The following is a 26605-nucleotide window of genomic DNA, read 5'->3' as shown; positions in this document are numbered from 1 at the left end:
CCCTCATGGTGAGGGGTGGCCCGTAGATCCGGGCCCCAGCCAACTGCAGCGGCTGCTGATGGGGTGGGGGACTCCCTGTGGGTTACTTCTAAGGGGCTGACCAGAAACGGACCTGTGTCACCACCCTCTTATCCACGTCTCCATCCCCAGCCAGCTCTGAGCCTCTCCTGGCGTCAGTGAAGAATTCATTCTGGAGGGAATGGGTGTCCCAGGACACCTTTGATCCTGTGGCCTCAGGGGTGGGGTAGGTGGAGGGTGGCTTCAGCTTCAGGAGTGAAAGTCTGTCTCCTAGTGTCTAGAATTGGCTCACCCTCTGGTGCCTTTGTTTTCTCCACTTTTGAAAGTTCTCCCTCTCATCCCTTGTATGGTTGACCGAGCAATACGGGGACTCACGGCTCTGCCACCTCAGGGAGGTCCCCTCACCTCTCTGGGCCTCGGTTCCTCCTCTATAGATGTGGGCAGTCTGGGCTTCCCCAGCTCTGACGCAGGGGTGGGGCTACCCTCCCCCCAGGAGGCCAGGATGGCTCCCGGCTGGCCGGAGGTAAGGACAGGAGCTCAGGCAGAGTGTGGCACTATATTTATTGCAGGTCACAAGAGCGAGGTTCCACAGGCAGTGTCACTCTTCATCGTGCATTTTTTGCTGAGAAAGAATAAAAGGTGTGAGGGGACAGCTGGCAAGAAGGAGGAAGGTTGTGGGGAGGAATCTCTAGGGGCCTAAGGGAGATGCCCTGAGTGGGAGAGGTCCAGGCCTCAGGGATCTTGGGGTCCCATTTAGGGGTCTTTGTGGTTTAGGTGGGTGGGACTGGGCTTTCTAAGGAGGTTCCAGTCTGTAGGGGGCTTCTCTGAGCAGGAGGGGGGATGCTCAGGTGTGGGGGCTGTGGGACCCTCAGGGTTATCCAATTACAGGGGGAGGAGTGCCCGCTCTGAGGGCACTGATGTTGGGGCTGCGCTGAGGGGGTGGGTGACAGGGTCTGGGGCAGGACCCACCTTGGCCCCGATGTCGCGGCTCTTGGCCCGCAGCTTGTTGACCTGGGACTCAGCGATGTCTGCCCGCTCCTCGGCCTCATCCAGCTCGTGCTGCACCTTGCGGAACTTGGACAGGTTGGTGTTGGCCTGTTCCTCCTGCGGGAGTTCGGGGGTGGGAGGATGAGGTGAGGGGGGCCCAGCCTCTTAGTCTGGGGGACTCCCTGTCCCTGACCGGGGGCTCGGCGCTCTCACCCTTCACCCGTGTTCCGGCAACTGCCTTGCCAAGGGTGTCCTGCTCCTGGCTTGGCACCCTCCTCAGACCTGTTCAGCACTCAGAATCCTGGCCACTCACTGCTCAAGAGAAATCCCCTGCTGCCTGGTCCCCCCGACCCCAGAATCCAGCTTCCCTGCACCCGTCCATGTGACTCTGACAGACGCACCTGGCCCCCAGGGGTTCCTGCACAGGTGTGCTCATCAGCATCTCACACCCACACTTCTGGGCTTACCTGGATGTCTTCCCCACTGTGCTATGCCTGCTCAGGTCCCCTTCCAGGCCCAGTTCTCCTGCCACCTTCTGGCCTTCAGCACTTGCTGGCCCCCTGACCTGCCTTAGCAGCTGCACTGCCTGCTCTTGGGCTCACTGGTATACGGATTATAAGCAGCTTGTGGGCAGGTCCTAGGTGGCATAAGCTTCGCTTTTGTTAGCTTAGAGCGCCTGACACAGCTCGGAGTCTGAGAGTTAAAGTGAATAGCAAACCCTCCATCCGAGCCCCACGCTGGGATGGACATTTCTTGGTTCTGACACATGAGAGGCGTGTGGAGTAAACCATGAACTCACCGCCTCCTCAGCCTGGCGCTTGTAGGCCTTGACCTTCAGCTGCAGCTTGTCCACCAGGTCCTGCAGCCGCAGCAGGTTCTTCCTGTCCTCTTCCGTCTGGGGGCATGTGGGGGGGAGAAGCCAGTTTGGGGAAGGAGCAAGAGCGATCACCTTTCCCTCCCTCACCACCCCATCTCCTCCCCACACCTGAGCTGCCCCTCCCTCCAATGCGCTAGGTCAAAGAGGTGGTGGGGAAACTTCATCTCTGATGCTACTTATAGGCCAAAGGGCAAGGCAAGGTCCTCAGTTCTGGATCTAAAAACCAAGGAGGTGGACTTCCCTGGTGGTGCAGTGGTTAAGAATCTTCCTGCCAATGCGGGGGACACGGGTTCGATCCCTGGTCTAAGAAGATCCCACATGCCGCGAAGCAACAAAGTCCATGTGCCACAACTACTGAGCCTGCAAGCTGCAAACTACTGGAGCCCACATGCCGCAACTACTGAAGCCCGCATGCCTAGAGCCTGTGCTCCACAACGAGAAGCCACTGCACTGAGAAGCCCGAGTACTGCCATGAAGAGTAGCCCCGATGGCCACAACTAGAGAAAGCTGGTGCGCAGCAACGAAGACCCAACGCAGCCAATGAGATAAAATGAAATAAAAAATAAAATAAAAAGCAAGGAGGACAGTGGGCCTAAAGTGAGAAATAGGAGGGGCTCAGAACCAAATAGGATTTCTTCATCTGATAATATGGAGACATCAGGGCTGTTCCAGCTCTAATCTGGAGCACCTGCTCTTGGCCAGTGGTTCTAGAGTGACCAGAGAGGACTAACGAGGAGAGCAGAAAGCAGGGATTATCATAATCCAGATCATTCTCATCTATCATAACCCAACATATATTGTACTGGGTCAGGTATCTGGCACCAGGACCAATGGCTCCGATATTGCTTGATCATTCCTGATCATTGCATGTGCTAGGATGCTATTTCCACTTATGCCCACCATACACCTGAAGTTCTGCATCTGTATCTCTTTCCTGTGCCTCTCATATCCAGCTGTCAAGTGGACCAATACCCCCTTTCTCTGTCTTTCTTGCCCAGGCACACTGTGAAAATAATAGGTTAAGGGCAAAAGCTCTGAGCTATGCAGATGGAGGGCTTAGAACATTTTGGGATCTTCTTTCCCTAAGGCCTTCTGTCTGTTGTCCCAGAAGTTCCATGGAAGATCTGAGTCTTTTCCCATCCCTGACTTTTATCACTAAAATGCCACACGATGCCCCTGCTTCTGAGGCTGGTGGAAGGATTCCTTGGACTGTTCTGAAGCCTTCATGGTAGCAACTCAGGTTATTAAAAAACTGGGAAAATGCTGGTTCAAAGAGCTTTCAAGAAGTAGAACTAGAAAAATTCATGGACTCGAGCCAAAACTGTCTCCAGAGATTGTGACAGAAAATTAATCTCAAGACAGCTTCTCAAGGAGCAGGTGGCGGGAGGATTGGGTGGCTCTGCGTGGGGCCTGCGTGGGTCAGGAGGTGGCGCGAGGGATATGTTTTCACGTCTACTCTTGAGGGCCCGGCCCCAGCACGGCCACCACGCCCGCACCTGGTAGGTGAGCTCCTTGATGCGACGCTCACTCTTCCTCATGCCCTTGACCGACTCCACGCTGTGCTTCTGCTCGGCCTCCAACTCGTTCTCCAGCTCCCGCACCCGGGCCTCCAGCTTCTGCAGCTGCTTCTTGCCGCCCTTGAGGGCGATCTGCTCGGCCTCGTCCAGCCGGTGCTGCAGGTCCTTGATGGTCTGCTCCATGTTCTTCTTCATGCGCTCCAGGTGCGCGCTGGTGTCCTGCTCCTTCTTCAGCTCCTCCGCCATCATGGCGGCCTGTGCCCGGGAGAGAAGTGATACGTGGCCGATGTCTTCAAGGCCAAGGAAACCCTGTCTTGGAGCAGGCAGGTCGGGGCAGGGGGACTCACATCCATGATGGCCTTCTTAGCCTTCTCCTCGGCATTCCTGCACTCCTGCACTGCCTCCTCCACTTCTGACTGGAGGTGGGTCAGGTCTGCCTCCATCTTCTTCTTCTGGTTGATGAGGCTGGTGTTCTAGATAAGGGTAAAGAAAACTATTGAATGCATACTTTGTTACCTGGTTCTACACCTTTACCCAGAGAAATTGAGAACTGGTCATTTTTAAAAAAACGTGTCTTGCTTTTAGTATTTTCCTTGTTTAGCACCTGCTTTCTCTTTTCCTACGAAAATAGATATATTCTAGATGTTATATCTAAGATGACTCCGCTCTGAAGAAAGACTTCAAGCAGGAAAGGGTCTGCAGTTCTACTCCTGAGCTTATTAGTAAGATGTCTATGCAGGCGTATGAAAATATTCCGAGGAAAATGGGAACAACTTTTTTTTAAGGGGATTGTATCCTGGAAGTGATTATAGTTATAGAAAGAGTGGGGTAAGGAAGACAGGACCACATCAATGGGCGATATCATTTCCATACATACTAGATTATGGAACAAAACTCCACATGGCAGTGCAGTAAGATGGACATAAAAACTCATTGCCTAGTATAGCTGAAAACAGTGTGTTTGCAGAAAAATGGTGTTCTGTGGAGAATCTGGTTTGCAAATAGAGGCAGTTGTGCTTCTTTAAACTCCCAAAGTCCCATTTTAATAGAGCAAGCTGAGGCTGGCTGTCCTCTAGATGTAGGATATCACGTAGCAGCATACATTCCACGACTCCCAGATTTGTGACTTAGGCAGGCATCACCAATCAACCATGATACTCTTAGCGTCTAAGTGTAGACCCCTTTCCCAAGGTAGTGGTTCCACAGCCATGACTAACAGATGCGAGTTGGCCCAAGAGATGAAATAATTTATGATCCTGGTTGGACATAAGCTTCCTTGGGGCACCTGGTTCAGAATATTGCTAGATGTCCTGGCTCTGCGGCTTGGCAGGTTTCCCCTGGCCTCCTGACCTGGGAGTGCAGCAGCTGCACCCGCTCGCTGGTCTCGATCAGTTCCTGCTCGGCCAGCTTCCGGGACCGCTCCGTCTGCTCCACCACGGCCCGCAGCTCCTCCAGCTCGGCCTGCAGCAGGCTGTGGCGCCGCTCCACGATGGCGATGTTCTCCTTCAGGTCGTCGTTGGCACGGACTGCGTCATCCAGCTGGATCTGGGTGTCCTGCACACCAGGAGAGTGGGCGTGAGGGAGGGAGCCACGCTCTGGCCCAGCAGAAGGCCGTTAGCTGAACTGGATGCTGTGGAGAGCCCCTTGCGCTGGCCGGGGCGGGGCCCGTGGGAGGGGTCTGCGATGGCCCAGCGGCAGGAGGGGGCTGGTGCTGTGACGGGACACCACCCGCCAACTCGGCCACCGCCCCCTCTGGGTGAGGTGACTTCCTGCTTCCAAGAGTCACCAGGTACCTTCAGCAGGCTCTGGAGGCTCTTGACTTGCTTCTGGGCCTCGGCAGCCAGGCGGTTGGCGTGGCTGAGCTGGATCTCCATCTCGTTGAGGTCGCCCTCCATCTTCTTCTTCACCCGCAGGGCCTCGTTGCGGCTGCGCGCCTCGGCGTCCAGGGAGGTCTGCAGTGAATCCACCACCCGCAGGTGGTTGCGCTTGGCCTGCTCCATCTCCTCGTCCTTCTCCACCAGCTTCCGCTCGATCTCTGCCTTGATCTGGTTGAACTCCAGCTGGGCCCGGAGGATCTTGCCCTCCTCGTGCTCCAGAGAGGCCTGGAGGAGAGAGGGACCAAAGTAGACAGTTAGGGCACAGGGTATGTGGGGGAAGGAGGCCGGGAGGATGCAAGGTGTCAGCCAGGAGGGGAAGAGCTGAGAAGAGATGGGGAGGTGGGACCTGCATCCCAGGCCACCCTGGTGCTCTGGGGGAGGAAGTGCTGGATACCACAGGCTTCCTCTATCAAGGAAAGTGTTTTGACCTCACAATTGCCAAGACCCTCTAGTACCAACACTGCATGATCCTGACCCATCTGAAATATCATAGGAAAGGGAAGGATTTTTACAACTACAAATTCAAACATTTCTCTTTGTTTCCCAGGTCCGTCACCCTGTAGTGAAAAAAGTTAGAAGCCCCAAATCTCAGGGCTATCCCTAGGTTCTTAAAAATGGACAGTAACAATAGTTAATAGATATTAAGGGCTTAAGTGCGTTACCTCATTTAATCTTCATAATAGTCATGAGTAAAATCTTATGAGGTATGTACAATTGATGCCATTTTACAGATGAGAAAACTGAGGTACAGAGAGGTTAAGGAACTTGCCCAATGACACAGTGGAGGTCCTGAAGCCAAGTTTCAAACTCGGATCTGTTCGACGCTGGAGCCCATGCTCCCACCCCGTCTGAGGGGTCTTTTTTTTTTTTAACTAATTTATTTTTTATATTTTTGGCTGCATTGAGTCTTTATTGTTGCACGTGCAGGCTTTCTCTAGTTACAGCAAGTGGGGCTTAGTCTTTGTTGCAGTGCACAGGCTTCTCACTGTGGTGGCTTTTCTTGTTGCGAAGCCTGGGCTCTAGGGCTCTAGGTGTGCTAGTTTCAGCAGTTGCGGTGCATGGGCTCAGTAATTGTGGCCCGTGGGCTCTAGAGCACAGGCTCAGTAGTTGTGGCACATGGGCTTAGTTGCTCCCCGGCATGTGGGATCTCCCAGGACCAGGGATGGAACCCATGTCCCCTGCATTGGCAGGCAGATTCTCAACCACTGCACCACTAGGGAAGTCCCTGAGGGGTTCTTATGATGGCCAGGTTTCAACTTTATAAACCCAGCGGGAAACGAAACCTACGGCCTATGATCAAGTTGTGGCATTTTCCGTTGTGCAGACCTTGACTTTGGAGGTAATCATAGGTAGTGGGTATATGTCCTCGGATTAAGAATAAGGAGCTGATAGATTCTGTCTTGAATCAGCGTCAGGGTAGGGGTGGGTAGGACAGGGTCGGAGGCAGGGGTGCAGGCAGACCCAGGGCCTCACCTCGGCCTCCTCCAGGGCCGACTGCAGCTCCAGCTTCTCGGCCTCCAGCTGCTTGCGGACCTTCTCCAGCTCGTGGATGGTCTTTCCACTGGAGCCCAGCTGCTCAGTCAGGTCGGAGATCTCCTCTGTGGGAGGGGCGGGCCGCTCAGCGGGGGGCAGCCCGGGTCCCCTGCGGGGCGCGCCTCTGGGAGCCGCCGGGTGGCGCCACGTGCGGAAGCGCCCCGCCCCGCCCCGCCCCCCGGCCCGGGCCCGCACCCTGCAGGTTCTTGTTCTCGCGCTTGAAGGTCTCCAGATGCTCCAGGGACTCCTCGTAGGCGTTCTTGAGCTTGAAGAGCTCGGTGCTGAGCGAGCGCGCCTCCTTCTGCGAGGACTCCAGCTCCGACTGCGACTCCTCGTACTTCTGCTTCCACTCGGCCAGGATCTGCGGGGACGGCACGCGGCCCAGGCCGCAGCCTCAGCCCCACCTCCAGGGGCGCCCGGGCCCCTCTCCCGGGCCCAGCCTGCTCCCAGCGTCTGCCTGCTGGGAGGACGTTCCCGACTCCCGCCTGCGCGCCTGCTCTGCCCCGCTGGCTGCGGCCCCCGGCCCGGGCCCACCTTGTCGAAGTTCCTCTGCTTCTTGTCGAGGGCCGCGGCGGCGGCGTTGGAGCGCTCCACGTCCACCATCAGGTCTTCGATCTCGTTCTGCAGGCGGTGCTTGGTCTTCTCCAGCGAGGAGCACTTGGCGTTGACGGCCTCGACGGCCTCCTCGGCGTCCTGCAGCCTCTGGGCCAGCTTCTTCCTGCCCAGGGCGGTTGGGTGTGTGCGTGTGTCACTCTACCTGGGAACAGCAGGACCCTGGGACCACGCCCTCCCTGAACTGCCCGATGAAGAGGACCTGGCCCTTCCCCACAGCTCCTTGGGATACTGAGCAGCCCTTCAGGCCCTGGAACCCCAGCCTCCAGGGAGCCAAGGCTGTGGGTGCCTAGAGTGGAGCCTCTCCTCTACGGTACTGGCATCACGGTGGCAGCCCCCACCTCTCTGCACCCAGGCTGATCGGCGGTAGCTCCTCTGACCAACGAGCTTTTTGCTCGTCTTATACGTGAGCATCAGGTATAACCCGGGCCAAAAGCTCGCCCGTCACAGGAAGTGAGTCAGGGCCAGCCAGGGTTCACTCAGAGTGCAGGATCCAGGCTCCCTTTTAAGCACCTGTAATGCCCAGCACGTTTCTCCCCATCCCCTCTCTTCCACTTCAAATCTCCCTGCCATGCCCCCTCTGCCTGTCTCCACCCAGGTCCTCTTGAGCCTTCCTCCCTTAGAAGCAGGGTGGGGGGCCGCCTGGGACTCACTTGGCCTCCTCCAGCTCCTCGGTCCTCTGGATGGCGTCCGTCTCATACTTGGTCCTCCACTGGGCCACCTCCGAGTTGGCCTTGGACAGGACCCGCTGCAGCTCGGCCTTGGCCTCCGTCTCCTCCTCATACTGCTCCCGCAGCAGGTCACAGTCGTGCCGGGCTGACTGCAGCGCGTGGGCTAGGGCGTTCTTCGCCTGGGAGAGGTGGCACCGGGAGGTGGGTTCAGCTCCTGGGGAGGTGGGAGGGAAGGCCCTCTCCCCATTCTCCAGATGCTTTTCATATCTATGAACATCAGCCAAGCCCCAGCCTCCTTTGGGGTGAGGGCTGGTGTGGAATCTCAACATCTCGAGGTACCTTCCCAGTTTGCCCACCTCTTCTAAGTAAGAAAGGAGGCATTTAGTGATGTTCAGGTGTGGCTTAGCTGAAGAGTAAAAGAACCTGGCCTGGTGGTCTTTATTATGTTACAGAGGCCTCTCTGCAACCATTTCTGAGGTTGGTTGCCCCAGGGCTGCCATCAGTCCTGTCTGCTGCCCCTGGGCCTCACCTTGCTCTCCTCCTCCAGCTGCCTCTTAAGGTCCTCCAGCTGCTGGGTGTAGGAGAGCTTTCCTCGGGTCAGCTGGGAGATCAGCGCCTCCTTTTCCTCCAGTTGCCGGGACAGCTCACCTGCAGGTGGGAACAAGGGTTTGTGGGCCATGGAAGAGGGCAACTGATGCTCTTCCCTGGGGCAGGTGCAGTGCTGGTTAGGGGCACCCACCATTCTCGGTCTGTAGCTTGGCTCGTTGGGTGGAGAAGTCGTTGAGGGAGCGCTGGGCCTCTTCTAGTTTTGCCCGGTACTCGTTGGCCTGGTCCTCCAGTGTCCGGGACACCTTCTCCAGGTTTGCCTTTAGGCGGTAAGGGACAAGGGAGAGGTGAATGTGGGAGGGGCTGGGTCCACCGGAGGGAGGAAGGGAGGGCCGCGGTTGGGGAGGGCACAGAGGCAGGGGGTGGAGGGGTGGGGGGTGAAAGGGGGTGGGGCTGGAGAGGCACAGTCTGAAGAGACTGCATGAATTCAGGAAGGGAGATGGAGACACAGGTGAAGGGCAAGTTGGGTGCAAGGGAGAGAGCCCAGAGGGTGATGAAGGAAGTGAGAATAAGAGCGATGGCAGAGAGGAAGTGAAAGGAAGGCACACTGCTAGGCTGTGAGGGAGGAGAGGGCAAGGAGAGGAGAGCACAGGCCCACCTTGGCCTTGATGATCTGCTCCATGTTGGAGGTGACGTCGTCCAGCTCCAGCTTGAACTCGCTCTTCTCCTTCTCCAGCTTCTGCTTCACGCGCTGCAGGTTGTCGATCTGCTCGCCCAGCTCGGCCACGCTGTCGGCATGCTTCTTGCGCAGGGCGGCTGCTGTGGCCTCGTGCTGCAGTGTGGCCTCCTCCAGGTCCCGCCTCATCTTCTGGAACTCGGCCTCGCGCTTCTTGTTCATCTCGATCTGCACGGACGTGGCCCCGCCGGCCTCCTCCAGCCGCTCGCTGATCTCCTCCAGCTCCCGGGACAGGTCTGAGCGCAGCTTCTCCACCTTGGCCCGGGCGGTGCGCTCGGCCTCCAGTTCCTCCTCCAGCTCCTCGATGCGTGCCTGGGCAGGATAACAGGGGGCTCAGGCCCACCACCTGAACCCTCCATCGGAGCCCCCTCCCAGGGCCCCTCCCAGGGCTACAGAAGGCTCCTGGCCGAAGCACCCAGGTCCTGCAGAGCAGTGATTCTCACCAGGGGATATTCTGTGCCCCAGGGGACAGTTGACAAGGTCTGGAGACTTTTTTTTAAATGCTATTTTCTTTTTTATAACTTTTTAAAAAATATTTATTTATTTATTGAGGCTGCTCCAGGTCTTAGTTGCGGCATGCCTGTAGGATCTGGTTTCCCAACCAGGGATCAAACCCGGGCCCCCTACATTGGGAGCTTGGAGTCTTACCCACTGGACCACCAGGGAAGTCCCTGGAGACATTTTTGATTGTCATGACTTGGAGAGGGGAGAGAGGGAGAGGGGGTGTTGCTGCTGGCATCTAGCTGGCAGAGGCCAGGGAGGCTGCTAAACATCCTATAATGCACAGTCCTTCAGGAGGAACTTTGTTGAAGGCACACCTTCAAAGCGTTCCTGGAGGGGCATCTCAGACCCAGTCGGAGCATCTGCAGCCCTGAATCCTGAAAATCTGTGTTCAAAGAGGGATCTTGAGATCCTGTGAGATCCTGAATCTCAAGGATCCTGCAGATTCAGAAGGCTCTGCTCTGCTAATGATATGGTGGGGAAGCTGGTGCTTGTATTTTACTAATATTTGCAACAACATGCCTCAAAATAATGAAAAACTTTTGTCGTCTTCTAAGTTAAGCACAAGGTCTGATCGACCATTTTCCTCACTCCCCAGGGCTTACTTTATTTATGCCCAGGGCTGGGTTCCAGCTTGATTGTTCCCTTCTGGGCCAGGTGAGCGCTAGTAGGGTGTCCTCCTCTGTATCATGTCCCTACTTCATTTTTTCCTGGCCTTAGCCTTGGCCTTGGCCTTGACTAAATTGAGAGAATGTCTCATCTACCATTTTGATCTGTTGTCTGACTAGCCAGGAGCAGAGGGGAGGATTGATGGAATCCCTTCATCTGTGGTTAAGGTTGGTATTGATGGAATGTGTGTGTGGGGCCTGGGAGCAGGAGAGAGAGGACCACCCGGGGTGGAGAATGGGGGACTGAGTGCAAGAGCTTGGGCAGGAAGAAGGAGGAGCCACAGCCCATTGCCAGGACCTGGTGAGGATAACAGCACTGTTGTTCTGGGTTCAACGAGTCAAAGAGGTTGCCCAGAGCCAGGGTAGAAGAACCTGGGGATGTCCTAATATTCTGGCTAAAACCCAGAAGGGGCACCCAAGATGGGAGGGAAGAGTACCACTGAAGGCAGGCCAGCCGCTGAGCAGCCCCCAGAGGAATGGAATTATGTTCATGTGTCACTTGCACACTGGGCCATCGGCCCTGAATTCTGAGGGGAGATCAGCTCTCTCTTCCAGTGGTGTCATAAGAAAATGAGAGGATAATAGCTGAGTCCCTGTGGCTTTGTGGTCACTATGTCCAGATGTGGCCATACAGCTTCTGCAGCTATGAAATGGGAATGAGAATACCTGCCTTCCTTGCTTCCAGGGCTTTTCTGATAAACACGGGACTAAAAGCACTTTAAAATTCAGGGTGCATTAAAGACAAGGGAGACTCTGGCTGTTAAGTCAACCTCTTCCTGCAGAGGGATGAGAAAGCCATGGGGAAGACAAAATAACATGGTCTTGCAAGTGGCTGGCTGACTTCTCCAACCTGAGCTATATTAAAATGACATATATATATCGCCTCTGGTTAACAAAGTGGGTTTCTATACAGTATTTCTTCTGGTCCTCTGCAAGGCAGGGATGATTAGTCCCATTTTACAGATGAGAGGAGAATCTGAGGCTCAGGAGGGGAGGTGACTTGCTCAAGGCTGCAGGAGTTCGACTCCATATCACGATACGATGCTCTGTGGGGATTCAGCTTGAGTTAGTGGCTAGGGTAAGTACCTGGGAAGAGTAAGAACAGAGCTCCCCATGGGAAGGGGCTCCATGAAGGCCCTTCTCACCCCCCTGAAGTGGGGAGAAGCACCAAAGGAAGGGTTAGAAGAAAACTGAGCCCTATCAATTGTCCCAGAGCAGAAAACCCATGAGGCAGAGCATAGCTCAGCAAGAGAAGCCCTTTCAGTAAGTATGATCCCCCATGCTCTCCCCTAGATAGCCCTGCTGAAGTAAGACATTATTGCTCTAATGGAAAAGGTTGATGTTCCTAAGTGCCTGTGAGTCAGGGCTGGTGGGCCTCTGGGCAGCTTAGAGTTCTGGATACTGTCTAGAACCCTAAGCAGCTCCTGCAGCCTCAGCTGCCTCAGAGCCATTGAGCTCCCTGGTGGCTGCACCCAGAAGAACGTCACCTGGTTTTCCTTCAGTTTCTTCTGCAGCTGAAGGGCCAGTGCCTGCTCATCCTCAATCTTACTGTTCAGCTGATGAATGTCAAACTCCTTCCTGGAAAGAAGGGGGTGACAGGTGGTTTTCCTTTCTCTGTGCCTGTCCTCTTCTTCTGCCTCAGCATGACAGGACCGGTCCCCTCCCCCAGCCCCGAGGGTGAAGGCAGGGGAGGGGCTGTGATTGACCTCCTGGCTCCCATTGTGCCCAGGGCAGCCTTGGCCAGAGGCGGTGTAGCACCCTAAGCTCTAACCCTCAAGCCAGACACCCTCAGTAGCCCCTCCTGACCGCCTCAGGCTCCTACTTCTTGAGCTTTTCTTCCAGCTGCAGCTTGTCGTTCTCTAGGTCCATGATGCTCTCCTGGGTCAGCTTCAGGTCACCCTCCAGCTTCCGCTTTGCTCGCTCCAGGTCCATGCGCACCTTCTTCTCCTGCTCCAAGGATCCCTCCAGCTGGTGGAGAAAAATGAATAGGATGTAGAAAACCTGAGATCCACAGTGCATCCTCTCCTGCTCCTTTCTAAACCCAAAGTCCAGTGGGATTGGAAGTCAAACCAGCAGAGTAATCCCTGCAAGCCTGAAGGATTCAGAGACCCAGCTTAGTGAGGAACTGCACAAAGAAAAGGGCATCAGGGTCACGGAAGTTACTTCTAGGGATTGGGAACTCCTTGGCCATTGGTGTTGCTGCAAAATCTCAACCTGAGACAGCTGGAGCATGGTTGTTACTACTCACATCATCCACCTGCTGCTCCAACTTGACCTTAGACTTGGTCAGGGTGTTGACCTTGTCTTCCTCAGCCTGAAGGTCATCTAGGGCCTGCTGATGGGCCTCTTGCAGAGCTTTCTTCTCCTTGGTCAGCTTGGCAATGATCTCGTCCAGCCCAGCCATCTCCTCTGTCAGGTTCTTCACCTGTTGACCAAGAACCCCATCCCCTTTAGGGTCAAAGGTCACCAACCTGGAGACATCTATGGAGACCTCCCATGCCAAGGACCAGGACCACAGTCAGGTCTGGGGATCCTGAGGAGACTGGGTCTGGAGCCAGAAGGAGCTGCCCTCACCTTGTTCTCTGTTGCATGCTTCTCCTTCTCCACCTTGGCCAGCGTCAGCTCCAGGTCATCAATGTCCCTCTTGAGCTCAGAACACTCGTCTTCCAGCTTGCGCTTCTTGGCAGTGAGCTCGGCATTCATCTCCTCCTCGTCCTCCAGTCTCTCGTTCATCTCCTTCACCTTGGCCTCCAGCTGGATCTTGTTCTTGATCAGCTGGTCACAGCGTTCTTCTGCATCATTGAGATTGTCTTGTTCCTGGGAGAAGAGGACAGAGAGGGGAGCTGGTGATGAAAGAGAGGAGAGATCCAGGGTCTTAAAGAGAGCCAGAGCTCTGAAACTCATAGTCCCTGGTGATGAGACGGGCTATAATCCAGGGGAGGGGAGAGGAGAGATGGTCTCACCGCCTGCACTTGGAGCTGCAGATCGTTCTTCTCCTGCAGCAGGGACACCATCTTCTCCTCTAGCTCCTTGCGCCGAGCCTCCGACTTCTCCAGCGTCTCTTTGATGCGCCCAAACTCCTCCTTCATGGTGGCCATCTCCTTCTCTGTCTCTGCGCTCTTCAGCAGCGGTTTGATCTTGAAGTAGAGCTTCATCCAGGGCCAGTTCTTGACCCCCATGAAGGCCCGAATGTTCCACTGGATTACCAGCAGGGCGTCCCTGGCAAAGAAATGTGGAGGCAGGGAGGGGCACTGTGAAAGAGCACTTCCCAATCACGGGGCCAGCTGCACTTGGCTCCCAGCACATCTAAGCAAGTTTGTAGGCACCTGAGGTCAGGAACCCTGCCTTGTAGCCATGATATGCAACCCCACCTCAGCGTTACCATACTGAACATGGAGTTGCTCCATAAACATTTATTAATTGATCAGTTCAACAAAGGGGCAGTTTATAGCTTCCTTACTGGGGTATAAGTAGCCATGGAAGCTACCACTTGTAGAATCTTTACTGTGTTCGGTGTTTCTAATCTCATAAGAACCTCAAATATGTTAAAAAATATGACATTTTGGACTTCCTAGGTGGTGCAGTGGTTGAGAATCCGCCTGCCAATGCAGGGGACACGGATTCGATCCCTGCTCCAGGAAGATCCCACATGCTGTGGAGCAACTAAGTCCATGCGCCACAACTCTTGAGCCTGTGCTCTAGAGTCTGCAAGCCACAACTATTGAGCCTGTGTGCCGCAACTACTGAAGCCATGTGCCTAGAGCCCGTGCTTCACCACAAGGGAAGCCACCGCAATGAGGAGCCTGGGCACCACAATGAAGAGTAGCCCCCGCTCACCGCAACTAGAGGAAACCCATATGCAGCAATGAAGACCAAACACAGCCAATAAATAAGTAAATAAATAAATTTTTAAAAAGTGACATTTTCTGTTTAGGAATATCTATAATATATGTGTAAGTTATGAAGCATGAAACAAAATGACTGTCCATGAACTCATCACCCAAATAAGAACTAGAGCATTGCCGTTGTTGATTCTACCTGTGGGCTTCACCCCATCCCCTTTCCTGGTCCTTCCAGCAGAAGTAGCCACTACCTTGAATCTTGTGTTTTTCCTTTCCTAACTTGTTCAAAAAATATTTTCACCATATATGCATGTATCTTTAAACAATATGCGATTTAAAAAATTATTTCTGGGCCTCCCTGGTGGCACAGTGGTTAAGAATCTGCTTGCCAATGCAAGGAACATGGGTTCGAGCTCTGGTCCAGGAAGATCCCACATGCGGTGGAGGTACTAAGCCCATGTGTCACAACTATACAGCCTGCGCTCTAGAGCCCATGAGCCACAACTATTGAGCCCACGTGCTGCAACTACTGAAGCCCACGTGCCTAGAGCCTGTGCTCCACAACAAGAGAAGCCATGGCAATGAGAAGCCTGCACACCACAACAAAGAGTAACCCCCACTCTCCACAACTAGAGGAAGCCCGCACGCATCAATGAAGACCCAACACAGCCAATAAATTAGTTAATTAATCAATTATTTAAAAAAAAACCTTAAAAAATAAAAATTATTTCTGAGCTTTATAAAGATTGTGTCACACTATATGTATCCTTCTGTGACTTGCTTGTGTTTACTTAGCAATATGCTCTTAAGGTTCAAACATGTTGTACCACATAGTTTTAGTTCCCTCCTTTTCATTGCTGTATAATATTCCCCTGAATGCATATGCTGCTATTTACCCATTCTCCTGTGGATGGAAATTCAAGATGTTCCCAGATCTTTGCTATTTTGACCAATCCTGCTACAAAGATTTGCCTCGTGTTGTACACGTGCAGGAGTTTCTCTGTGGGAGTGCACTCAGGATTGGAAAGGTATGTATTTGTTCAACTTTAGAAGAAAACAATAAGTTGTTTTCCAAAGAGATTGCACAAATTTACACATCCATAAGCAGTGGGTCAGACTTCTTGATTTTTGTCAATCTAGTGTTTTAAGATGGCCTCTCATTGGAGTCTTAATTTGTATTTCCCTAAGGGGAATTTTCTTTTTTTAAAGAATTCAAAATGAGACCCAGAGTGGTAAAGTCACTTGCCAAGGCCAGCTTGTAAGTGGTGGAGCCAGGATTTGCATTTAGGTCTTCTGACCCATGCCACTTGGCTCTGCTAGTCTGCTCTTACATCTCTGGAAGTGCCTCTCTCTTTCCTTCAGCCTCACCTGCGCTCCAGGATCTTCTTGAACTCAATGCGCATGAGCTGACCCCGGGCTTGTGCCTGGATGCGGGTGAGGATGCGGCTCAGCCTCTCGTCCCGCATCTCCTCCAGCAGCCCCAGCAGCCCAGCCTTGAAGAACACCTGGGGACAAGGGGTAGAGTCAAGGGGGCCGCAGCCTCAGAGAAGGGTAGCCAGGGTGGAGGGATAGTGTGGGAGACCCTGGCTGAGCTTCCCAGGGCCCCATCACCCGCACATCCTAGACCTGGGAGTGAAATGTGAAAAGTAAGACAGAAAGGAAGCCTGGGTTTCATCCCTTGGTTGATAAGGAAAGCCACGAATCAGGGGTCTGCCTTCCAAACTCCCAGCTGATCCACTCAGCATGGCCACATGTCCTCCAACTCCATCCTATGGGGCTCTAGACTCACCTTAGTGTGGCCAAATTTGTACTGGTTGTGGTCAATGTCCAGGGAGCTCAGCAGTTTCTCTGTCCCCTTCCTGCTGTCAATGAACTGGCCCTCGGGGATGGCTGCTGGGTTCAGGATGCGATACCTGGGAGGGAGGTGCCCGTAGTTGACCACATTCTGCACTGATCTGCTCTGCCCACAGAATCCGAGGTCACCTGCAGACTTCCCTCCCGCCCCAGGCCGCCCAGGCTCCTCCTGTTCCCTGAGCCCTGGGGCACCCTAGTACCCACCTCTGCCTGAAGTCCCCATAGAGGATGCGGTTGGGGAAGCCCTTCCTGCAGATGCGGATGCCCTCCAGCACGCCGTTGCAGCGCAGCTGGTGCATGACCAGGGGGTTGTCCATCACCCCTGTGGCAGGAGGCAAGAGGGAGGGGGTCAGCCTCAGGGCAAGTGGATGCCAAGCACTCTCCAGACTAGAGCCTTGTGCATTGCTTACCGGGAGCCTTCCGTTCATTGGGGATGATGCAGCGCACGAAGTGAGGGTGGGTGGTCCTCAGGTTGGTCATCAGCTTGTTCAGATTCTCCTGAGGGTGGATGAGAGTTGGAGGTCAGGAGCCACAGGGACCATCCCTTTGGTCCCTGAGGCCTGGGCCCCAGACAACCTGTCACCAGAACCCTCAAAGGGATAGGGAGATGATACATAATTTATGAAGTGAGTTCAGGCTTGTGTGGAATTTACACACCAAAAACCACCACATAGCTCTAGCTTCTTTCCTCCCTAGACTCAGAGCATCAGGTTAGGGTGGTGCTGACAAAATGCTCTGGGCTGGGCCTGTCTACCACAAGTCTCTTGGCATTTCTGGGCCCTTCTTACCCGGTGGAGGGCTGACACTGTCTGAAATGACGAGCCCTTTTTCTTGCCTCCTTTGCTTTTACCGCTGTCCCCTAATAACAAGAGAAGGAATGATGAACAAGGACTTGAAGACAGAGGAGCCCTTGGGCGGTGGCAGGGCTCTGCTGCTCACTAGCTGTGTGACTTTGTGCAAGTTATTCTCCAAGTCTCAGTTTTCCCATGAGGAGGAGAGTCACTTGCTTTAGATGGTGTGAAGAAGATTAGAAAAGATCGAGCATGGAGGGCGCCTGTCCAGCGCCTGGCACATAGTAGGCATTGAAATAACATCAGCGCTTTCTCCTCCCACTCTCTGCTAACCCGCCCCCCCCCCATGCTTACATCTTTCCACTCGCTACTTTTCTTCTTGTACTTTACCCTCCTCGTTTCAATCCACACCCTTTCTCTTCCTTCTCTGAACTGGAGTCTCGTTTGTTCTACCGCATGTTCAGTGATCTCTCAACATTTACTGTGACTTCCTGCAGTCTCGGGGCCGTGCCAGGCCTGCTGCCGTGATGTGTGCCACCCTCACTGATCCTCCGTTGCTCAGAGTCTTGAAGAGGCGCACAACACGTACACCAATGTCCGTAACCCAAAGGGGAAAATGGCACTTCCACAGAAGGGGTACAGACGGGCCGCTGTGGGATCTCCTGACCCCTTCCCGTGGCTCACAGGCTCCTTCCTGCCTTTCGAGTTGTGTGCTTTGAAGCAGCAGGAGCCTGGCCCCTTGTACCTCCAGAACTGCTCTGGCAGTGCAGGGCTGCCCTCTTACCGACATCCGCAGAGGCATACGAGGAGAAGAGTGTGGCCATGAGCTTGAGGGAGGACTTCTGGTACAAGCCCACCACCGTCTCGTTGAGCGGGTCTTTGTTCTTCTCCAGCCAGCCTAAGATGTTGTAGTCCACGGTGCCGGCGTAGTGGATCAGGGAGAAGTGGGCTTCCGGCTTCCCCTTCATGTTACGTGGCTTCTGGAAGTTGGCGGACTTGCCCAGGTGGTTGTCATATAGCTTGGCCTTGAAGGTCATGTCGGTGGCCTTGGGGAACATGCACTCCTCCTCCAGGATGGACATGATGCCCATGGGCTGAAGGCAGGGAGGGGAGGGGGAGAGCATCACTGGGCGCACTCCCAGGCTTGCAGAGTCCCACACCCCGAGAGAGGCAAGACTGCAGCCAGGTGTAGCTAGCAGGCCACAGGCAGCCGGTGCTGGTACCCCGTGTCCTGATGCAGGAAGCCAATATTCCTGGAGTTAACCTAAATCCAAATACATTCAGATCTGGCCTGTGTAACCTCTTTCTGCCCCAGTGGACCCAGAGAAGAGCCCTGTATTCCCAATCCCCATCCCCCTGGCCCCCCAGGGCTCACAAAACAGCCCTTCCTTCCTGGATGCCTCCCTGCCCCAGAGCAGGGTGGGAGTCGGGACAGAAGTGTGTCCGCGGCACCAGACTGCAGGGCAGGACAGACTTGTGCCTGTATGACGGGTAACAATCTCTCAAGGAGTGGTCAGAGGGATCCAGGTTCTGCACAATGTCCTGCACTTCAGAAAGCGTAGCAGTTCTGGACTTTTCCTGGGACAGGAATCCTACTGAGAATTTGGTGAATCCAGAGACGCCCTCCCCAGAAAAATGCATGTACACACACACACTTACATATACCCCCCCCCCCACATACACCAGCCCACACATGCTTTCCCATACAATTTCAGGGAAATCTGAGGCCTCCGGAAGAGCAACACCCTGGATAACTACACAAAGCTTGTGGGGAAGCCTCCTGACTGGCCGTGGCGGGGCTGGGGGAGGGGCAGCAGCTGCGGGCTCTGTCCTCCACCAGCAAAGGAGCCCTGAGGGCAAGCCCGCACCGCGAGCCTCCTGCCAGCTCCGTCCTGTCTCCTCTGAGGAACCTCCACAGATGAGAGGAGCTGGAGACGGGCTTATCCTCAGCCAACAGGGAGAGGATGGGAAGCCAACGTGTCTCGTTTCAGCCCAGGTTCTCTCCACGGATGACGCTTCCCACGGGGTGTCAGAGGGGCCAGGAGCCCTCTCCTTCCCTACATCCCCCTCTTACGACCCTGGGAGGTGTCCACCAGATGGGACAAGGTCTTAGGTGCTGGGAGAGGAGGAAGGCTAGACCTGTGTATTCCCGTGACGTCACAGTGTGAAAGCAGGGCCTGGAGGGAGGCTTGGGATGCTGGAGGCAATAGAGGGATGGGGCTGCCACTTCGTTTGGGATGGCAGGTGAGGGGCACCCGGGCGGAGGGGCTGAGGCGGCACCTTCTCAATGAGGTCGATGCAGGCCTGCAGGTCCATGCCAAAGTCGATGAACTCCCACTCGATGCCCTCCTTCTTGTACTCCTCCTGCTCCAGCACGAACATGTGGTGGTTGAAGAACTGCTGCAGCTTCTCGTTGGTGAAGTTGATGCAGAGCTGCTCGAAGCTGTTGAACTACAGGGCAGCGGGGACGGGGGGCAGTGGGTCAGGCGGGCAGGTGTCCGTGGCCCATGGGGTCGGCCCAGGGCTGCGTCCAGCCCAGCAAGGGGTGCGGCTGGTCCTTCCCCAGTCAGGGCAGGAGGGAGAGCCCGCTGAAGACACATGGCCCTCTCCGCCACTGCGGAGCCCGCCTCCCTCCCTGCGCCTGGCCTGTAGCCGGCTCAGCCAGGGGTGGCTGCCTGTGCGAACCAGTGAGTTCCTGTCCTCCCGGCCCTGGGGCTCCCCACTCACGTCGAAGATCTCGAAGCCGGCGATGTCCAGGACGCCTATGAAGTACTGGCGCGGCTGCTTGGTCTCCAGGGTGGCATTAATCCGCGTCACCATCCAGTTGAACATCTTCTCGTACACGGCTTTGCCCAGTGCCCCGATGGAGTAGTACACCTGCTGGACATTCTGCCCCTTGGTGACGTACTCGTTGCCCACCTTCACCCGAGGGTGGCACAGCCCCTTGAGTAGGTCGGCTGAGTTCAGCCCCATGAGGTAGGCGGACTTGTCGGCATCTGGTGGAGAAGGAAAGGGATAAGCAAGCACTTTCAACAGACCCTCCTTCCCTGCCCAGGACCATCAGGTCCTACCCTTCTCTTTAAGGAGTTGCAAAACGAGGCCTGAAGGGCAAAACGCTTGCCATGGTGACACAGCCAGTGTGTGCCCAAGAAAGGCTGGAGCCCAGGCCCCTCCATCACCACACTGCCCCCTCGCTTCCGTCTTTTCTTCTCCTGTGTGTCTCTGGGCCAGGCCCTTCACCAGCACTGCTGTAAGCACGTCCCCCACCCTCACTGCATCCCCTCATCTCTCAGGGCAGGGATTGTGGCTGATAACGTCCTCGGCTCCTTCCCTCCTTCGTCCCCAACCCCAGGATCTAGCCCAGGACCGGGCATGCTCTACTCTGAATCTACGTGTCCGCCAACTTGACTGGCTGGGAAATCGAGGTTCCTAACAGCATGTTGGTCACCCTCTCCCAGTCCCCAGCTCTCCAACTGTGCCATCCGATATGTGAGCTCTATGTGGAAGAAAATTATTTGGTTTAATTTCAAGACTTTTGCAATAACTGGATACATGCTGTTATGAAACTCAGGCCTGGCATGTGATCTGGACAGTTATAGAGAAGGGGTCCTTGAAGGTGGGCCAAGAAGAATAACCTTGGGCTTTTGTCCAGCCCTGTTCACACTGTCACATCTCCTTCTCAAAGGATTCTCGAAACAGCCTTAGAAGGAGCGGGGAAGTGCTTTGACGCCATTCCACGAGGAGGAAACTGAGGCCCAGTGATGTGGATGACGTGCCAGTGCCCTGAGCTGTGTCCTGACCCCCGGCTTCCTGCCTCCCAAACAGAACAGGGCTTGGAGCCTGCGGGGGCTCAGCCAAGGGCTGGGCATCCCTCACATACACAGCACATTAGTGATGGGGATGTGCAGAGATCAGGTCTGTGCTTTCCTAGGCTTGGGGGAGTCTTGGATGCAGGAGGAAATCTCCCCAAGTCACCTCTGCTCGGTGCTGCTGGGGTTGAGAAGCTGGCGGGATTTGAGGTGCCTCCCAGTCTGCCCACTTCTCCCACGTCCCTGCCCTCACACACCCACAAGCCTCAGATCCTCTTGGAGCCGGCCTGTCTGGGACGGAGGGTGGCATCTGGCTAGGTTCTCGCTGAGGCGAAAGCCTGGAGACTGGGCCAGGTGGGGGTGGGGCTGAGGGTGGGGCTGAGCCCGCCCCTGGGAGAAAGCGCTGCCTTCAAACACCTGCTTCTCCTACTTGCAGTTTCTTCCCACTTTCTCTATCGTGGTCCTAGCACCACTACTGTGACCGTAGCTCCTTAAGAATCGTTGAGAGGGGACTTCTCGGGTGGTTCAGCGGGTAAGACTCTGTACTCTCAAGTCAAGGGGCCCAGGTTCGATCCCTGGTCAGGGAACTAGAGCCCATATGCCACAACGGAGAGTTCACATGCCACAACGAACACCTGATGCAGCCAAATAAATTAAAAAAAAAAAAAGAATTGTTGAAAGTCACCCGTTTTGGACAAAGCACGGGATGGGAGACCCTGCTCCCAGAGCACTGTCTCTGTATGAGGGGCAGACACCCAGCACCTCCGGCCTTCTCAGCGCCTGCCCTCCGGTTCTCGAACCTTCGGTGCCGTCGGGCTCGGCCTGCTCCTCCCGCTGCTTCTGCTTGAACTTCATGTTTCCGTAGTGCATGATGGCGCCCGTCAGCTTGTACATGCCGGCCTTCTCCTCAGGAGTGAAGCCCAGCACGTCAAAGGCGCTCTGGGGCAGGGCAAGAGAGACGGAGTGGGTGGCAGGCCGGGCGGCCCAGGAGCCCCGGCAGCCCTCCCTCGGCCGCCCCGCTCACATCCGTGGCCACAAGCTCCTCGGCGTCGTCGATGGAGGGCACGGACACCTCCCCCTGAGACACGAAGGCGTAGTCGTAGGGGTTGTTGGTGACCAGCAGCATGTCTGTCCGGGAGAGGGACGGGGCAGGGGATGAGGGGGTGGGGGAGGGCCGTGGTGGGGGAGGGGTGGAGAGACGAGCGGGGCGGGAGCAGGGAGGGAGGAGGACAGCCAGCGAGGACCAAGGGGAGGATCCAGAAGCAAAGGGAACGTGGGCGGCGGGGTCCCAAGGAGGGAGGACCGTGGGGGGATGACAGGTGGGATAAGGGGAGGCACATGCAGAGGAGAAGGAGGAAAGCAACAAGGAGCAGGAGAACTAGGACGGGGAAGGGCGGAAAGGGAGGCAAGAGTGGACGCAGGTGAGTCCAAGCTGAGGCAGGAAGAGAAAGGCAACGCGCAGATGGAGGGGAGAGGGGTGTGAGCGGGGCGGTGGGCGGGCGAGGAGGACGGGGGGCCCGCCCTGCACAGGCGGGCTTTTGGAGGGCGCTGGGGGCAAGCAGGGGCGTCGGGCTGGGCTCACCCAGCAGCTCTGGCTTCTTGTTGGACAGGATCTGGTAGAAGATGTGGTAGTTCCTCTCAGCCTTCAGCTGGAAGATCACCCGGGACTTCTCCAGGAGATCTGACGTGAGGAGAGGAGAGGAAGGCAGGTCAGGAGGGAGAGAGCGGAGCCAGCAAAAGGGTAGAGGTCAGGAGAGAAAGGCTCCTGCGGTAAGTGGAGAGAGCCAAGGGAAAGACACGGTTTAAAGGCAAAAGAATTCTCGGGATTTCCCTGGTGGTCCAGTGTGTAAGGTTCCTCTCTCCCAATGCAGGGGGCCCAGGTTCGATCCCCGGTCAGGGAACTAGATCCCGCATGCACGCCACAACTAAGAGTCCACATGCCGCAGCTAAGAAGTCCACATGCCACAACGAAAATATCTCGCATGCCACAACGAAAATCCTGCGTGCCACAACTAAGACCCGGCGCAGCCAAAGTAGATAAATACAAAAATATTAAAAAAAAGTAAATAAAGGAAAAAGAATTCTAAAGCCGAGAGGCAAATGTAGACAGAGACAAAAGATGGAGGGGAAATGCTGAGGTGGGGGGTCCAGCTGGGAACGAAGGCAGAGGTGGAGGACCCAGAGGGGTGGGCAGGGCTCCCCGTGCACTCACAGGTCTCTATGTCTGCAGAAGCCAACTTTCCCGTGGCTCCAAAGTGGATCCTGATGAATTTCCCCTGGGGGTGGATGGGACAAAGAGTGAGAGAGCTGGCCGGAAGAGAGAGATGGAGGTCCTGGACCTCAACGCAACCCAGAATGCCCTGGATGTTTCTGGAGATGTAAATGACTTCTTTGGAGCCCCAGGTTAGTATCAGAAAAACAGGGAAGAGGATGCCCATCCCCACATACCATCTGGGGATCTCCAGGGCAGAAACAATGGCACAGGAGTGAACACAGAATGTGTCATGTTTGTACCTCTGATGTGATCTCATGTAATCCTCCCAGTAACCAGCGAGGTAGATACTACAACCTCTGTCTCACAGACGAAGGAACTGGGGCTCAGAGAGGTGTGAGGACTTGCTGGGCAGATGGAACGCTGGGGAATTGGCTCCAATGCCTGTGCTCCCTTCCCACTTGGAGCTTTGGAAACAGTCTTAAGGAAAATCTAGAATGTGACTCCAATCAGCCCTGTTACATGGCTCTGGAACAGGCTCCGGGTCTCTTTTCTTGAGTTCCCAGAACTTGGGGGCCAGGCTGAGGGGGAAGGGTTTGGAGTGGAGAGTGTGTGTGTGTGTGTGTGTGTGTGTGTGTGTGTGTGCGCTATTTGATATCCCAAAACCAAACACAGGACAATCAACCAGGTGTGGTGACTGTTGGCAAAACTCCCCCCCTTTTTTGCGCTGAGGCCACGTGAGGCCAGTTGGCAGTGGCCAGGTGCACTCACAAAGCGGGAGGAATTGTCGTTCCTGACGGTCTTGGCATTCCCGAAGGCCTCCAGGGCGGGGTTGGCCTGGATGATCTGGTCCTCCAGGGTGCCCTGCAGAGGGAGCGGAGCGCAGAGCTTCATCTCCGGTCCACCTCCAGCTGGTGGTGGGAGGGTGGGGGTGGGGCTGGATGGACTGCTGGTGGGTCTGCAGCTCCAAAGGGCCGTATGCAGACCTCAGAGTGTGTGTCTCCGGCCAGGAAGGTCTTGAGCACTGGGCTCAGGGATGCTGTCCTCACTGTTCCCCAGGGCAGGGCTAGGGGTCCCCTGGTCAGCCTGCCCCCCGCCCCGGTCCCCCTCTGCTGAGTCTGTGGCCCACCCTGTACCTTGTTCGCATTGACATTGTCCTTCTTGCCACGGTCACCTATGGCTGCAATGCTGGCAAAGTACTGGATGACACGTTTCGTGTTCACAGTCTTCCCTGCCCCAGATTCTCCACTGGAGGCAACAGGGACCCATCAGAAGCCAGATTCCCACTGTTCTCCATTCCAAGCTCAGCACTGCACCTTCCTCCCTCAGAGTCCCAGACATCTAATCTCCTCCCCCCGGGTGCAGCTCCCTGCAGAATCTGCCCATCACTGTAGGTCACTCTGGCACTCCTCGGAGAGCCCAGCTCCTTGCAATCACTGCCTTAAACCTCTCCTCCCCACCCCAGCACCCCCAGGGACCAGCCTGGCTCCACCCCACCCCAGGCCCCTCTGTGGCTGGATGGCCCTTGCTCACGTGATGAGGATGGACTGGTTCTCCCGATCTGGAAGAGGAAGGAGGAGAGGCAATGGAGTCAGGGCTGAGGGCCCAGGTCCACGGGTGTGGGGTTGAGGGGGCCCACGTCAGGGCTGCCGGCCCACCTGTCAGCATGTACTGGTAGGCGTTGTCGGAGATGGAGAAGATGTGGGGCGGCGCCTCGCTCCTCTTCTTGCCCCGGTAGGCGGCCACCACCTCGGCGTTGTACACCGGCAGCCACTTGTAGGGGTTGACGGTGACGCAGAAGAGGCCCGAGTAGGTCTGAATCAGGAGACAGGGCAGTCATGAGAGGTTGGAGGGGAGAGCCTGGGGTGGGGAGTGGTGACAGGCAGAGGAGTCCCTGGTCACCCCAGCTGGCTGCTCTCTTCCGGCAGCTGACCAGGGCTGGGGAGGGGGCAGAAGGCCCCTTGGGAGAGCTCCAACTCCCTTCCCTTGAGAGAGTCGCCTCGGCCTATTTGGACGCTGTGCAGGACAGGCTGCCCAGTGTGTGCAGGACGCACTCACATAGATCATCCAGGCCGCGTAGCGCTCCTTGAGGTTGAAAAGCACCGCAGGCTCGTGCAGGAAAGTCAGCATGGCCATGTCCTCGATCTTGTCGAACTTGGGCGGGTTCTGCTGCAACACATCGTCCTCCTTCACGGTCACCGTCTGGAGAGGGGGTAGGGGCAGTAGGACAGGGGTGACCACACTCGCACCAGGACCTTCGCCAGCCTCGCCCACGTACCTCCTCCCAGAGGTCGTGACCTGGCCTCGTTCCCCTAGCTCTTCTCTCACCAGTGCCTGGGCGCTACCCCATAGCTCCCCACGATGCCAGATAACTTACCCGCCGACTGTCTCTGCCTTCCTAGGGACTGTCTCAGGGTCCCTGTGTCTTACCAGTAGACCCTGTGCCCCTGAGCATCACCTTGCAGTCCCTGGCTAAGCAAACTCGGAGGGGCTGGCCACTCTCTGACCTGCCCACACACACCTTACCCGGACTCCTGGGGGCGGTGCTTGAGGAAGTCAGTTGCTCAGGGCAAACCTTGCTGCTACTGGAAAAACATCTCACCCACTTACCCTACGCTCCTCATCGGTCACTGTCAAGTGGTGTGATTGCCACTGGTCAGTTTGCCATGCCCTGACGTCATGAGATCCTCCGAATAGGTATTCCAGCATTTTTTACAGTGGAGAAAACCGTGGTTCGAATAACTAACTGTTTTGCCAGCAGGGTGGCTGCTAGTGACAGAGCTGGGTTCAACGTCCAAGCCCCCAGCGGTTGTAGCCTATTCCTGCACACCTCGATGGGACGTAACAGTCAGCCAGCGGGTCTGCGAGGCCCGTGGTTCCAAGCTACTGCTGTGGACCAGTGGCAGTTCTCATGGCTGGCTTGAGGGACCAGGGACTGTGGATTTCTGAGTGCCAGCTGTCAGCCCTGGACTGAGCATTCAGCTCAAGAGTTTCTGCTCTTGGTATGGTTGGGGAGGATTGGGGAGAGTTGGTCCATGGAGGAAACTGAGGCACAGAGTGGCAGGATGCAGGGTTGAGAAGGGAGCTTCATTTGATGCTGTGTCTGTGCCCTCTTTATCTACAAGACCCTTCTGCGGAGGAAACCAGCCGAGGTTCCCCACCTCCAACATCCTCTCCGGCAAGGGCCTGGGCTGATGCCTTGTTACACCTGCTCAGACCTAACAAGAAGGTCAGCTCTCTCAGATGCTGGGCTTCTCGAGGACGAGCCCCCTGCTGGCTCTGGCTCTTCTCCAGAGCCCCCCAGCACGTGGCTCCAGCCTTGCACCCTCCACCCTGTGCTGTGCCCCACGCACCTTGCCGTTCTCCGTCTCAGCAGTGACCTTGCCTCCCTCCCGGGACAGGATCTTGGCCTTGACAAACTCCTCCTTGTCATCCGGCACGAAGCACTCAGTGCGGATGTCGAAAGGCCGGGTCTGGGCCTCTAGACGCTCTTTCTCTGACTTGCGGAGGTACTGGGCTGCCGCCCCGAAATCGGCCATCTGGGAGTCAGTCAT

At 55.8% G+C, this 26605-nt stretch overlaps 1 protein-coding gene across 1 annotated transcript; it reads right to left on the bottom strand.

The window, feature by feature from the left end:
• Positions 1 to 565: 565 nt before the first annotated feature.
• LOC130844858 (myosin-6) lies at positions 566 to 26605 on the bottom strand. Its single transcript, XM_057721135.1, has 37 exons — positions 26405 to 26605; positions 25110 to 25253; positions 24710 to 24866; positions 24585 to 24612; positions 24188 to 24299; positions 23823 to 23915; positions 23052 to 23115; positions 22422 to 22520; positions 21864 to 21967; positions 21640 to 21778; positions 19758 to 20026; positions 19311 to 19481; positions 17815 to 18124; positions 17028 to 17098; positions 16650 to 16737; positions 16444 to 16561; positions 16175 to 16298; positions 15754 to 15890; positions 13507 to 13762; positions 13118 to 13360; positions 12792 to 12968; positions 12366 to 12511; positions 12031 to 12121; positions 9297 to 9686; positions 8832 to 8958; positions 8622 to 8740; positions 8075 to 8271; positions 7344 to 7527; positions 7005 to 7170; positions 6750 to 6874; positions 5193 to 5501; positions 4750 to 4953; positions 3747 to 3872; positions 3379 to 3654; positions 1805 to 1900; positions 988 to 1122; positions 566 to 640 (listed from the first exon to the last, which is right to left on the bottom strand). Exons 1-37 carry the CDS (start codon positions 26603 to 26605, stop codon positions 617 to 619), a joined length of 5820 nt encoding a protein of 1939 aa, XP_057577118.1. The 3' UTR covers positions 566 to 616.

The sequence above is a fragment of the Hippopotamus amphibius genome, chromosome 2 (genome assembly GCF_030028045.1).
Source record: "Hippopotamus amphibius kiboko isolate mHipAmp2 chromosome 2, mHipAmp2.hap2, whole genome shotgun sequence".
Taxonomy (NCBI): Eukaryota; Metazoa; Chordata; class Mammalia; order Artiodactyla; family Hippopotamidae; genus Hippopotamus; species Hippopotamus amphibius.
This window is presented reverse-complemented; position numbering and strand designations above follow the sequence as displayed.

Bases quoted from the DNA above. Each gene is read 5' to 3' on its own strand.
- LOC130844858 (XM_057721135.1), bottom strand. From the start codon at position 26,605: ATGACTGACTCCCAGATGGCCGATTTCGGGGCGGCAGCCCAGTACCTC. The intron at 12,969-13,117 runs GTGAGGGCAGCT...CTTGGTCAACAG, and splicing joins AGCATGCAACAGAGAACAAG to GTGAAGAACCTGACAGAGGA. The intron at 4,954-5,192 runs GTACCTGGTGAC...CCTGGTGTGCAG, and splicing joins GCCTCCAGAGCCTGCTGAAG to GACACCCAGATCCAGCTGGA.